The sequence below is a fragment of the Bufo gargarizans genome, chromosome 4 (assembly GCF_014858855.1).
Source record: "Bufo gargarizans isolate SCDJY-AF-19 chromosome 4, ASM1485885v1, whole genome shotgun sequence".
Lineage (NCBI taxonomy): Eukaryota > Metazoa > Chordata > Amphibia > Anura > Bufonidae > Bufo > Bufo gargarizans.
Genome location: NC_058083.1, coordinates 437,194,296 through 437,208,712, shown reverse-complemented (window position 1 = coordinate 437,208,712; position 14,417 = coordinate 437,194,296). Strand labels below are relative to the sequence as shown.

Here is a 14,417-nt window from a genome sequence, read left to right as displayed (position 1 = left end):
ACCATGGGACGTCCAAAAGCAGTCCATGGGGTGGGAAAAAATATCAGCACCGCCAGGAGGAACGCCCCAACGGTCAAACAGGAACCACAGCCTGCAAAACCCTGCGGCCAAAGCCGCATCAGCCGAAGCCAGTGAATGCAACTGACAAAAATTTGCAAAGGTATGCAAGGACGACCAGGTGGCCGCCGTACACAGCTGAGACGCAGAGGCACGACTGCGTCTTGCCCAGGAAGCCCCCTCCGCCCCAATGGAGTGAGCGGCAATTCTAGCCGGGGGAACTCCACCACAAGCGTGACAAGCCGCGGAAATAGCCAAGCAGATCCAGAGCGCCAAGAACGGCGGACGGAAGCAGTAGCCGCGAGACACACCTTCAGGACCCGTACAACATCCAGGGAATGCAGAGTGCGTTCCTTGGGGTTAGCCGGAGAAGGACAAAAGGAAGGCAGGACAAGATCCTCATCAAGGCGGAAGGGAGAGACCACCCTGGGCAAAAAGAAGGGGACTGGACGGAGCACAACTTAATCCTGGAGGAAAACCATTAAGGCTCCTGACAGGAAAGAGCGGCCAGCTTCGACACCAGTCTGACCTAAAAGCTCGTGATGGGACGTGAACTCACAGCCACTGCATAATAGCCCAGAACTTTAATCACTACGCTATGTAGCTGTATCAGAAGCTATGGTCACAAGGAAGTCCAGATGAGAACAGTCAGAGAGACCCTCCTCAAAGGCTCGAAGGGAGCCGACTGCAGAGCGCGCAGAACCAAATTGAGATCCCAAGGAGACAAAGGGGGAACATACGGGGAACCGAATGCGCCACCCCCGAAGAAAGGTCACCACCGGACCCTTAAGAGCAAGGGACCTCTGACGGCCCGCGCCGAAACCTGACCTTACAGGGAACTAAGCGACAGTCCCTGCACAAGCCCAGACTGAAGAAAAGACAGTACCATCAAGATGGAAAACCGAAGGGGAGGGAACCCCGAACCCTCAAAAAAGGATAGGAAGGCCATCCAGGTACGATAGTAAATCCGGGAGGAAGAAGACTTCCCCGGACTGATCATGGTCCTAACCACTGAATCCGAGAACCCCATCTTTATCAGGATGGCGGTTTCAACAGTCACGCCGGTAAACGAAGAGACCGCAAATTCCGGTGGAAGAACGGGCCCTGAGACAGTAAGTCCTGTCCGTCGGGAAGAGGCCATGGGGCGTCCGCCAGCAACCGAGCCACGTCCGAAAAACCACGCGCGGCGAGGCCACTCTGGGGTGATGAGAACGGTCGGAGTCCCTTCCGCCTCGAACTGGCGTAGACCCTTTGGTAGGAGAGGAAAACAGAGGAGGCTGAAGTCCTGCCACGGAGACACCTGCGCATCCATCCGTACGCCTCCGGATCTCGGGCGCGAGCCAGGACCACTGGGATCTTGTTGTTGAACCCGGACGCCATTAAGTCCACATCCGGACGGTCCCATCTGTGGCAGATTTCTTCGAACCCTTCTGGATGCAGAGACCACTCGCTTGGATCCACCGTGTTGTGGCTTAGAAAGTCCGCTGTCCAGTTGTCCATTCCTGGAATGCAAACTGCTGACAACACCGGAACGTGAGTCTCCGCCCACGTCAGAATTCACTTCACCTCCTGCATCACCATCCGGCTGCGGGTCCCGTCCTGATGGTCGATATAGGCCACGGCCGCGGCATTGCCCGTTTGAACCCGCACTGGGAGGCCCGCAAGGAGAGAGGTCCAATAGGAGAGAGAGAGCGGAAAAAATCGCCCTCAATTCCAGAAAGTTGATTGGAAGGCGAGACTCTGCCGCCGGCCAAATTCCTTGAACCGTGCGAGACTGGAAAACGCCCCCCCAACCCAGGATGCTGGCATCGGTGGCGGCGATCGTCCAGGAGAATGCGAGAAAGGAACTCCCCGACCTCAGGTTCTTTGGGAACAGCCACCAAGGGAGAACTGCCCGAACCCGCTGAAAGGTAAAGGATCTCCTGTTGCGCCAGGCGAGTGTGAAACTGGGCATATGGAAAGGCCTCGAAAGAGGCTACCATAAGACCCAGGACCTGCAAGTATTCCCGAATGGAGAGGCACGGGGAGCGCAGCAGATGCGACACTGCCCCCTGGACCTGGGAGGACCTGAAGGCTGGTAGAATACTTTGGCAGCCGAGGTGTCCAAAATCACCCTCCGGAAGGAGAGCCTCTGGGACGGGAAGAGGCAGGAGTTTGGGAAAGTTACCAGGCAGCCGAACCGTTCCAGGGTCTGAACAGTGATCCGGACGCTGTCCGTGGTCTGCGGTAGAGAGGGGGGCCTCTATCCGGATATCGTCCCGACAGGGCAGCAAAGGAATGCCCCTGGTACGAAGAAGCGCCATGAGCGGTCCAGGACCGTGGCAAGGACCCGCGGGGTGGTCGCCAACCCGAAGGAAGGGCGACAAACTGACAGTGTCGACCCATAATGGCGAAGCGCAGGAATCGATGGTGGGATTCCGCAATCGGGACATGTGATAGGCCTAGGAGCAGCAGGGCGGGCTGACTGGGCCCTCTAGTGCCGGGAAGGCTGGTGCAAAGGAAGGCCTCTTTGCGGGCGACCTGAGACCCCCGGCGGAGGAAGCAGGCGACGGCCTACCAGATGAGAAACGGCAAAAGGCATGCAGAGACGAACTCGTCCAGCTGATCCCCACAAGGCCTGGAAACCCCAAAGGGGAGATTAGCAAGGGAACGCTTGGTGGAGGCGTCAGCGTCCCACACCTTCAATCAGATCTCTTCGCGCTGAGTGACAGAGATGGCCAACCTGCGGGCAAAGAGGGAAACAATGTCCCTAGAAGCTTCGCAAAGAATGTTAGAAGCCTGAGACATCTGGAGAACCAACTCCAGTGTGTTAGTAGCCGCATCTCGTACCGCCAGTTCCTGGTGGTGGTGTTGTAACCACACCGAGAGAGCACTGGCTACCCCTGCTGAGTGAAAGGTAGGTCACAGGGACGCGCTGCCAGCGAAAAAAGGACCTGGAAGAGAGTCTATGCGTCTGTCTACAGCATCCTGGAAAGAGGAACTGACTAAGACAGGAAGGGCCACATAATTGGCTAATCCGGCCACCGGAGGATCCACCTTAGGGGGAGGAGACACCTCTCCTCGCCGTCAGCAGGGAAAGGAAAGTATATTCATGCGCTGGGTGGTCGAGAACCTTATTAAGACCACCCCAGGCCCTGGACATGACCGCGGAAAAATCCCTCATGGACCGGGAACATGGTAGTCTCCGACTGCCTGGACGGAAAAAGGGGGAACTCCTGACCAGTGGAAGGAGGAGAATCCCCTTGGAGAATAAAGGTGTCTCGGACAGTCACCACTAAGTCAGCCACCCTGGTGGAGAGCTTAGGCGAGGGGTCCCGCTCCATGACCTAATCAGAGCCGGAAATTCTCCTTCAGACTTGCGCTCCCTAAGGGAGGGGAGAGTCGCCCGAACGCGCCTCTAGACGAGGGGGGGGGGGGGGGGAGAGCCAGAGCCATCCGAGGAGGGATGCTGCTGCTCACGCTCCCTGTTAGTATTCGGGCGTCTTCTGTGGAAAACCACTTAGAGAGGTGGTTGGCGTCACAGGATTTGAAAATGCCCTATAGTCCAAAAAGGACGTGGCTCGTCCGAGCCGGATAATTCTCCTTCGGAGTACTCTCCCTAGGGAGGGGGAAGAGCAGTCCGCAAGCGCCACCGGCGAGGTGAGGGGGGTGGAGAGACAGAGACATCCGAGGTGGGATGCTGCCGCTCACGCTGCCTCTTCGTAGTCAGTCACCCACTGTGGGGACCACTGAGAGAGATGGAGTCGTTAGCGCCACAGGATTAAAGGACATGGTTGCCTTGGTGACTAAGACCAATTTAGCGGCCGCGCTGGACATGGCAGATGCCCAAGCGGGGACCGCAGGCCCTCAGGGACGTGGAGGAGGGGTGGAGGAGGGGGGTAAGGCAGGGATGCAGGTAATACTTATCTGCTCCTGCAGAACTTCTCCCTCGACTCCAGGACCAGCAGGGATGCACCTCATCAGGCTTCTGACTCCTTGTCCAGGAGTGCAGTGTTCTGGTGGAGGGTGGCAGCGGGAGACCCAGTAGCTGGTGGGATACCGGAGCTGCAGGTCGAGCCCGGATCCACTTGTCTTCTTTGGGGGGCAATGGAGGCAGCCAGGCAGCGTCCAAGGACGGCAGCGGGCATTCCACGGGGGACCAGGAAGGCGCCATGCCGACCTGTGTCCCCATCTAGAATAATATAAACAATTTTTGAAGGCTGAAAGGGGCTTTGAACTCAGAAAGCCTGGACATGGGGCAACAGCAGCAGTACCACTGAGCTACCAGCTTGCCTGGCACAAAACGGAGTAGAGTGATGAGGAGCTGCACGGCCATGAGCAAACAGAGTCTCCGGTGTAAGGAGAGTCAGAGCGGCATGCCGAGGCTCCGCCTCCCCTAACGCGTCATTATGGCGCGAAAAAAGCGCGCGAAAATAAGCGCGCGCACGAAAAATAAGCGCGCGCACGAAAAATAAGCGCGCGCGAAAATATGCGCGAGCGCGAAAATATGCGCGAAAATAAGCGCACCACGTGGAGGAGCGGCCTGCCGGCGGGCGCTGAGGGAGCGCAGCAGCCAAGGCCCGACGAGAGAAGCGCTGAAGCCCACAGTTTAAGGGGAAGAGATGCCAGTACTCCAGTGCCAAAATGAAGAAAGTGCCCCATCAGGATCCTTCTTCAAGCTCACCCAGGCAGCCACAGACAAATAGACACAGAGGGAGGGGGAGGGATTGTGCAACACTTATCTGCTCAGCATGCTCCCTCGATGTCCAGACCAGCAGGGATGCGCCTCTTCAGACTTCTGACTCCAATCCAGGAGAACAGTGCTCTGGAGGAGGGTAGGCAGCAGGCGTCCCAGCAGCTGGTGGGATGCCGGAGCTAACAGGTCGAGCCCGGATCCACTTATCTTCTTGGGGGGAAATGGAGGCAGCCAGGCAACGTCCCAAAGACGGCGGCGGGCACTCCACGGGAGACCAGGAAGGCGCCATGCCGACCTGTGTCCCCATCTAGAATAAAAATAACAAAAAGGAGTAGAATCAGAGAGTGTCAACCTCCTTCACCAGACACTAAGCAAAGACTGAGTTCCTCCTGGTGGAGTCTGGGGGTATAGCCCGAGGAGGAGGAGCTCTTTCATTTGCATAGTGTCCCTCCTACTAATACCTCTAAGCTATACCCATGGTCTGTGTCCCCCAATGGAAAAAAGCACGAGAAACCTCATTAATTGTCAAAATAAGATGTGTACCACAAAATTCTAAATAATGGGCAGAATTTGGGTGGAATAATCTTCATTTTTCGTTACTTGCATCTCCCCATAAGATCCTTTCACTTCCACATCCTGTATAGAATTGTGGGCAGACTGTTCATTTTGGGGGGCCTGCGGTGTACAGAACCTATAATCTCATTATTGTTGGGGGGTCCAGTGGTAGGACCTCCACCGATCTTAGTTATCTTCTATCCTGTCCAAAGGGGATTACTTCAAACTACCGGAATACCCATTTAACCCTCCTTGACTTTATTGCTAGGGGCAAGTTCTTATTGCTCAAGATGGCGTATTTTACTTGGGTAGCTTATGAAGAAGCAGTATAAAATAAATACATATAACTTTCCGGATCATCATTTTACCTGGTTTCATCTTGGTCCCGACGGTGGTCGTCATTGCTTTCCTTGCGTAAGAATCTTCCACTGTCTGTCTGGAGCTGGCGGGTGACAAGTGCAGTACAGGCCTCGAGGTCTTCTGTTTTAAGAGGCTTCATCTGATTACATAGACTAGAAGATAAAGAGGTGTTACCATACCAGGAATACACAACGCTGACAGGTACACAGCCGTAAAATGGGAAAAAAATAATAATAATAAAACTTTATGGATTTGAAGATTTAATGAGTTCAAAAAAAAGTAAAGAACATGGAGATATAACAACAACAGCAAATAACTACTATATGTCGTTCACCAGAGAGAAAAGATAGCATCACAAGCTGCCACTTTGAAAAACCCTTATTAGAAAATTGCTGAACTTTTCATTTACATAAAACCAGAAAAACTATTGAAAAGGCACACTACTATCAGAATCACTATGTAATGTTTTTTTAGTTTTTTACAAAAAAAAATGGGTAGATGGCTTCCTGGTTAGAATTATTTTAAGTCACCTGATGCATTATATTTCCTGTCTTGACTCTTTAACTTTCTTCTTTGTTTGGACATTTAGCAGTCAGACAATCACTGTGACCGGAGACGGTCCTCCATGTAGTGAATCAATTAGGCCTCTTTCACACGAGCGTGACGGATTGGCTCCGGATGCGTTCAGTGAAACTCGCACCATTTTGCAAGCAAGTTCAGTCAGTTTTGTCTGCAATTGCGTTCAGTTTTTTTCCACGTGGGTGCAATGCGTTTTGATGCATTTTTCACGCGCGTGATAAAAAACTGAAGGTTTAGGCTACTTTCACACTAGCGTTCGGGGCTCCGCTTGTGAGTTCCGTTTGAAGGCCCTAATGCATTCTGAGTGGATGCGGATCCGCTCAGAATGCATCAGTATGGCTCCGCTTGGCTTCCGCTCCGCTCAGCAGGCGGACACCTGGACGCTGCTTGCAGCGTTCGGGTGTCCGCCTGGCCATGCGGAGGCAAACTGATCCGTCCAGAGTTACAATGGAAGTCAATGGGGGCGGATCCGTTTGAAGGTGACACAATATGGTGCAATTTTCAAATGGATCCACCCCCCCATTGACTTTCAATGTAAAGTCTGGATGGATCCGTCTGAATACAAAACATTACACTGAGACTTTTTTCCGTTCCGTTCTGAACGGATACCATCGTTTGCATTATAGGAGCGGATCCGTCTGTGCAGATACCAGACGGATCCGCTCCGAACGCAAGTGTGAAAGTAGCCTTACAAACAACATCTCTTAGCAACCATCAGTGAAAAATGCATCGCACCCGCACTTGCTTCCGGATGCAATGCGTTTTTCACTGAGGCCCCATTCACTTTTATGGGGCCAGGGCTGCGTGAAAAACGCAGAATATAGAACATGCTGCGATTTTCACGCAACGCTGAACCGATGTGTGAAAAAAACCGCTCATGTACACAGACCCACTGAAATGAATGGGCCAGGATTCAGTGCGGGTGCTCACATCACGCATTGCACCCGCGCCGAAAACTTGCCTTAGAGTATCACACATTAACTGATATCTGCAATGCTCTTCTATGGACATCTTTATCTAGGCCTTTCAAGAGAACAATAGGGCTGTCATAGTGTTATCCTAATTCTACTAATTTACTAACCAGCAGATAACATTTCCCTCACAGCAGCAGTAAACTAACAGTAGGCTGCCTATGTATCCAGGAGTTTTATCTCTCTGTGCTGACCACTACAGGACAATATTTTGTATTTCATTTTAAACACTATAGTACTGCCAAAATAAATTAAAAAATAATGTTTTCTATTATTTTAAAAGAAATACCCATTCTTAGGGCCAAATATCCCATGAAATTGGTCATAAGTAAATCAGAAGTTAGATTGGTACAAGTGGTCTCTCAAGATATAATGGCCTCAGGATCCAAAATTAAAAGTCTTTCCTGGGATATCAAAAGTTGAAACTTGACTCCACAGACTCAGATGAAACCAATCTACATGGATATTTCACTGGTGAACACCTGTATTGACTGTCGTCATGGTAGAATTTTTGTATGATCCCTAAACAGGGGATCTAACCATGTTGTCTGCAATGCTACAAATCTTAAAATTTAATCTAGGGGCAAAATAATGAGAAGCCATGATTCGACAGAAGACCCCTAAGCAAAAACCTGGATGTTACCCTTAAAACCTAAAAATACAAATGAGCTATGTTTTCAGTAATACAAAATGTGCCAGAATTCTGGTGCATATGCCGCAGGCCACATTTTCTGCTGCGAGTTTGCAGGAAAGGGAGCCTGGCCTTCAGTGCAACACCATGCACCAAAATTGAACCAGATTTATCATCCAGAATCAGCCACTTAGATAAATCTGAAAGTCAGAAAATGACCTATTATTTAAAATCAAGATTTCATGTTAAATATATATTTTTTAGAACCTTTGGTAATTTTCAAACTGGTCATTAGTCCTAAAATATGTCAAGACTTCCTGTTATTTCAGAGCAGCCACATGGGTCATAGACACAATTGACAGGATAGGACCTCTGACGTCTATAGGAGATTTTTCTAGCCATGATCTGTGACCTGTGCAGAAGTTTGCACGTCATAGATAAGCTTTCATATCACCTATTGTGAATGGTGGATTCTGTGTTATCTATACAGAGGTGTTATCTGTTATTGTAATCCTGCTCGTGATGATAATGCAATAGCTACTGAAATGTTACCTGTACAGAAGAACGGAAAGACTCAAATTATTAGGCCTAGTGGCCAGAGTGAAAACTGTACGATTTTAGATATTTGAATATAGATATAGATAATAATATGTAAAATGTAAACGATAATCACAAAACATTCTAAAAACAAAAACTTTAACATAAAAACATGGGTCCAGATTTATCTTATTTTTTGCCAGTTTTCTGGTGTGAAAAGTTATCTGCACAAGTGGCATTTCTTCGCTACCTTCGCCACTTTCCCAAAGAGGGGGCATGGCGAGGATGGTGAGGGGGCAAGGCCAATAATTTTCTGGAGTAAAAGAAGACAAATCTATGCCAGCCAGGGGATGGCATAGATACCAGTTTAGGTACACGGGACTGCCAGTGCTGCTCCTTATTTATGACGAGGTGCATGGGGTGGTCATAGACTACGTACACCACCCATGATTTAAATAATACATCATTTTCCGGTGACAGATTTCCTTTAATAAATTACTACTTTTAGTGTCTGTTCAAACGAGAAATAATTTGTTGGGAACAATCCACATCTCTGGTCAATATACACTACATATTTTTTCAGCAGCATGTGGATGATACAGCGGTGCCTGAAAGTTTGTGATCAAAATTTTCTATATTTTTGCAGAAATTTGACCTAATAGAGTTTCACGCAAGTCCTAAAATTAGGTAAAGATAACCAAATCAAACAAATTAGTCAAAAATGCTAGAGTTGGTCATTTATTATTGAGGAGAATGATCCCATGAAACCTTTGCTTCCAGTATCTGGTGTGATTGTTCCAATAGCCTTCTGTGATCTTTAGAAAACTGCAGACTGGCAGCAATGCTGTTTTTGGAGAGTAGTGACTTTCTCCTTACAATCCTGCCATGCACATCGTTGTTGTTCAGTGTCCTCCTCATTGTGGACTCATGAACATTAACACTAGCTAATGTAAGAAAAGTCTTTAGTTACTTCTACCTTGGGTTCCTTTGTGACTGTGCAGACTATTATTAGATGCCTTGCTCTTGGCGTGATCTTTGTTGGTCAATCACTCCTGGAGAGGATGATAATGGGCTTGAATTTCCTCCATTTGTACCAAATATGTCTTATTGTGGAATGGTGGCGGCGGTGCAAACTCTTTAGAGATGATTTTGTCACCTTTTCCGGCCTGCTGAGCATCAACAACTCTTCTTCTGAGGTCTTCAGAAATTTCCTTTTTACAGATTGTATGTTCTTTAAATAAAATAGGTCACCCGCTCACACTTGATTGTCATACCATTGACTGAAACACCAGACTCTAATTCTCTTCCAATTCTAATTTCACCTTCAAATTATCAGCCAATTCTAAAGGTTCACATGCTTTTGCCACTCACAGAAATGTAGATCACTTTACGTAATAAATGACCAAGTCTAATATTTTTTTACCCACTTGTTTGGTTTGGTTATTTTGAACCACTTTTAGGACTTGTGTGAAAATATAATGTAGTTTTAGGTCATATGTTTGCAGAAATATAGAAAATTCTCAAGGGTTCACAAACTTTCAAGCACCACTGTAGTTGATAAAATCTCATCCAATCTGCTGGTCCTGTCCTGTGGATTTACCGCACACAAATCTGTGACAGCAAATTTGTAGTGTACAGTGTTGAGCGAACTTGTGTTTTAAGTTCTGCGTCCAAAGTTCGGGTTATCGAAGAATCCCGTTATGGATTCCAAATTCCTTTACAGTCCGTAGTAGCGGAATCCATAATGGGATTCTTCGATAACCTGAACTTTGGATGCAGAACTTAAAACACAAGTTCGCTCAACACTAGTAGTGTATAAATCCCATGTGAACGTACTTTAAGGCTGGATTCAGAATTGCAATTTTTGTGTTGCTTTTTTGAGTCAAAACACGGGAGTAAATATAAAAGAGGGGAGAAATAATAGCCTCTCCTTTATAAGTTTTTTCTTTATCCCCCTCCACTGGCTTTTGCTCAAAAACTGCCGCAAAAACGACATGAGTGATTCTGGCATAATACACATAAATCAAGCAGAAGTTTTCCTATAATAAATACCTAACGAGGTAATCCCTTCTCTTGTGGCTGACACCGGTATCCTGGTACAATTGCATAGGAACGGCTTCCATCCGTTTCAGCATACCTTCTATGCACTGAAGCAAATGAATGAATCCTTTGCTAGACAGGTTATTTCTATAAGGACAAAAAAAAAACATGAATAATTACAGCAAAAAAGGCCAGCAACTAATGGTACAGAAATCCTGATAATCTCTCATGTGACAAATAATCGCATGCCAATTGACAGCAGTTTACCTGACAACCAGGCCTTCAGGACCTCCTTGCTATTCCTGTTGTCAGGTTCACAGCATCTATTCTTTTGGCGTTCCAGCATGTCAATTCAGACTCCAGTGATGATTCCTGCACACGCTTGTCACGTCATCACCAGCATAAGCATGCCAAGCTATCCACCAACACGGTTAACCGGCTTGAAGATGAGGTCCCATGGACCAGAAGTAGGGAAGTATCCATACATCTATATTTTTGGGTATATGCTGCATGGGTTGTAACCACCATACTTCTCTTGTTTGATGAATGTCAACACTGATGTACGACCCAGTGCAGCAAACGCTGTATCCATCTACAGGGTGGTATTGTGAAGTTCATCCCAATCTTGACACATCAGAAGAAGTAGTGTAGGGGGTTTCATAAGGTCCAATATCATACATATCAATGTATCGCATCACAAAACAGACGTCAGTACATTGATAAGCCTGCCCCAGAGATTTTCTAGCATCTCCAAAAACCTTATTTTAGGATAGCCTAATTATTGGAGGCACTCAGTATCTCCCTAGCTGACTAAAGCTGGAGTTACATGGCGTGATGTTTGGGCTAATTATCGGGAATGAAAGGTCCTGCGAATACTCGTTCCCAATAATCTGCCCGTCTAAGGGTGCCATGGATCACCCAATGAATGAGGGAAATTACCTGAGGTTCGGACACCTCAAACATTATTCCCGGGCAGCAGATCATGCTGTCTAAACAGGAACAATGCTGCCCAGGAACAATGATTTTGGGGAGAAGCAATAGCAGCAGTAATCGTTTGTCCTCAAACTGTAGAGGAGATCCTTGAATTTACTTAATTTCCACTTAAAGGGGTTGTGTCATGAAAAATATATTTCTGCATTTTTCAAACCAGCACCTGGATCTGAATACATCTGTAATTGCATGTAATTTAAAATTTAGTATAACCTCAATAAATGTATCGGTATAGCGCCACCTGCTGTTAGTTCTTTTCCTTATTTTTTGTCCGTCTCACTGAGCTGGTCGAGCGTGCTCAGTTTAAATCTTTAACTGCCACCGGCCATATGTTCTGTTAGAAGCTGTGGCAGTTACAGGGAGAGAGCTGCAGCAGAAAGGACACACCCCCTGAGCTGCCAGGCTGAAGAGAATCTAGCAGAGCAATTGGAGCAGTGATTGTGGAGATCTCTGGATCCATGTGAGGTACAGGGCTGGTTCTAGCTTTTTTAGAAAGAGGTTGTCATGTACTATATGATGTCTGATTTTCTTTTTTACATCAATCATGGCATAACCCCTTTAAGGAGCAGCCGACTGTCGACAATCGGCTGCTCCTCTCAGCATCTAAATGCGCTTTTACACCACCATCAGGCTACAGAATCTAGTTTCGTAAGGCTAATGGTTTTGTAGCATTAATGAATAAGCCTTCTGCAATAAACTGGTAACAATAGCGAGGAGACTCACTGGTGTAGGCCTCTTGTGCTCAAGTGGACTTGAAAATCCTAATGTGTTTGCCTGTCGTGAACCAAGTTTACTAAAAATATGATGAAGGATCATAAAGCATAAATCCTTCACGCATAATGAGGCCAGCTGATAATTAATAACTCATGGAGGTGCCGGGGTAATTGCCAGCGCCTCTGCCAGGGTCTTGAGAGGCAGGAACAATTGATCAGTGTAGAGGAGCCGCCTGCGCCAGCTATCTCTTGGGTTGAGATCAGATCTGCGGACCACCTGCAGACACGCACATCTACATCTTGTGGTGGACAAATGAGGATTTGGTGAAGGCTTCAGTCGCTTAATAATGCAAATTAAGATTTAAACATTGTAACAATAGAAATCTGTTAATCCTTTTTACAGCGTTGTAAATGGCCATTCAGCCTTCACGTCCAGACCGCCTGCTTTGTGTAGGGTTTAACGTAAATAGGCACTACAAGAATCAGATATCTGTCGAGCCACACAGAATACTGGCCCGCTTTCAAGACATTTTTTTTTTTTTTTGGGATGGGAATTATTGAGAGCATCATTTGACTTTCTTTTACAACAAAAGTCATACAATAGATACCATTAGCTCTGCAGAATGGACGGCTGTATCTTTCGGGACAGAATATGACAATAAAGCGGGGGCAGAGTTTGCCGGCAGCTGTGCATCCATCACTGGAGTGTTTGTTTTAGCTCGACTATAACCCCCAATTCAGATAAGCAGGGCTTTTCTTCCGTCCCTCAACTAGTCTCACCAAACCTTTATTTTGGAAGATAGCTCATTTTTCTCCATTGTGACTACGTCTGGGTGGTCTTTCTGCGTGCCACTTGAGGGGACGGTGATAATAAGGAGGAGGACAAGGAAGGGACACCAGCAGAAAGGAGAACAGAATTTATGACAATCTGCAGCAGGCTTGGGATCAGAGGTCACCAAACACCAGGTTCCTCTCTTTTACAGGTTGCTTCCTGGAGACGGTCTGATTAAGCTGACGGCTTGAATTATATCTCTTACATTCTACAGCGGACAATAAATCTGGTCCCCTTCATCCCGGCTAAAGCAGGGCAGGAATAAAAGCCGGTTCCCCTGGCAGCACAAGCTTTGGGATCATTTTTTTGCCTCTTTTGTAAAACATAGGAGGAGATTTATCAAGACCGATGCTTTCTGCTCCAGTCTTGATATCTCCTGCGCTGCCAGAGGATGCGCCTAATTTATGACAAGGTGCAGGCCTCGTCATTAATTCAGCGCATCCTTTGGCAGTCGGTGCGCCTAACCAGCAATGACGTCGATTTCTGGCTTTATAAATGAAGATAAATTTGTGGTGGTGGCTGACCATGCCCTCTTCTTGCCCTTGCCATGCCCTCTTTTGGAAAAGTGGTGAGGAAGGTGTAAAAATAGGTCACTTGCAACTATTTTTATTTTAAAGTCACATTTAAAGGGGTCGTCTCACTTCAGCAAATGGCATTTATTATGTAGAGAAAGTTAATACAAACAACCTACTAATGTACTGTGATTGTCCATAGTGTCTCCTTTGCTGGCTTGATTCATATCTCCATCACAATACACACTGCTCGTTTCACGTGGTCGTGCTTGCATAATATAGGAACCTCTCTGGTGGCCAGGACCGCGGGAGTGTACATAGTCCAGCACTATTTTCTACGGTGTGAAAGCACTATACGGTCTGGGCCACTATAGTGGTTGGCGATTTTTCCTATATTATGCAAGCACGACCACTGCTGCTGGATTGCAGGGTGGTCGTGACCATGGAAACGAGCAGTGTATACTGTGATGGAAAAATGTATCCAGCCAGCAAAGGAGGCAATATGGACAATCACAATACATTAGTAAGTGCCTTGTATTCACTTTCTCTACATGATAAATGCCATTTGCTGAAGAGAGACAGCCCCTTGCAGTTTGCGACTTTTTGATGCCACTTTTCAGGCACAAACTAATCTCTCCCATAAAGTACTTCATCCATGAAGATGTCTTTGAAGGATCCGTGTTAAAGGGAACCTGTCACCGGGATTTTGTGTATAGAGCCGAGGACATGGGTTGCTAGATGGCCACTAGCACATCCACAATACCCAGTCCCCATAGCTCTGTGTGCTTTTATTGTATAAAAAAACGATTTGATACATATGCAAATTAACCTCAGATGAGTCCTGTCCCTGAGATGAGTCCTGTATGTGAGAGGAGTCAGGGACAGGACTCATCTCAGGTTAATTCGCATATGTATGAAATTGGTTTTTTGACACAATAAAAGCACAGAGAGCTATGGGGACTGGG

At 47.3% G+C, this 14,417-nt stretch overlaps 1 protein-coding gene across 1 annotated transcript in view; it reads right to left on the bottom strand.

The window, feature by feature from the left end:
• Positions 1–14,417, bottom strand: part of KIZ (kizuna centrosomal protein) — a 156,612-nt gene that overhangs the window by 107,164 nt on the left and 35,031 nt on the right. Inside the window, exons 6-7 of the mRNA XM_044291665.1 lie at positions 10,418–10,552; positions 5,656–5,799 (exon numbers count right to left, since the gene is read on the bottom strand). Of these exons, the coding sequence (XP_044147600.1) occupies positions 5,656–5,799; positions 10,418–10,552 (279 nt within the window). The remainder of the gene's footprint in view (positions 1–5,655; positions 5,800–10,417; positions 10,553–14,417) is intronic.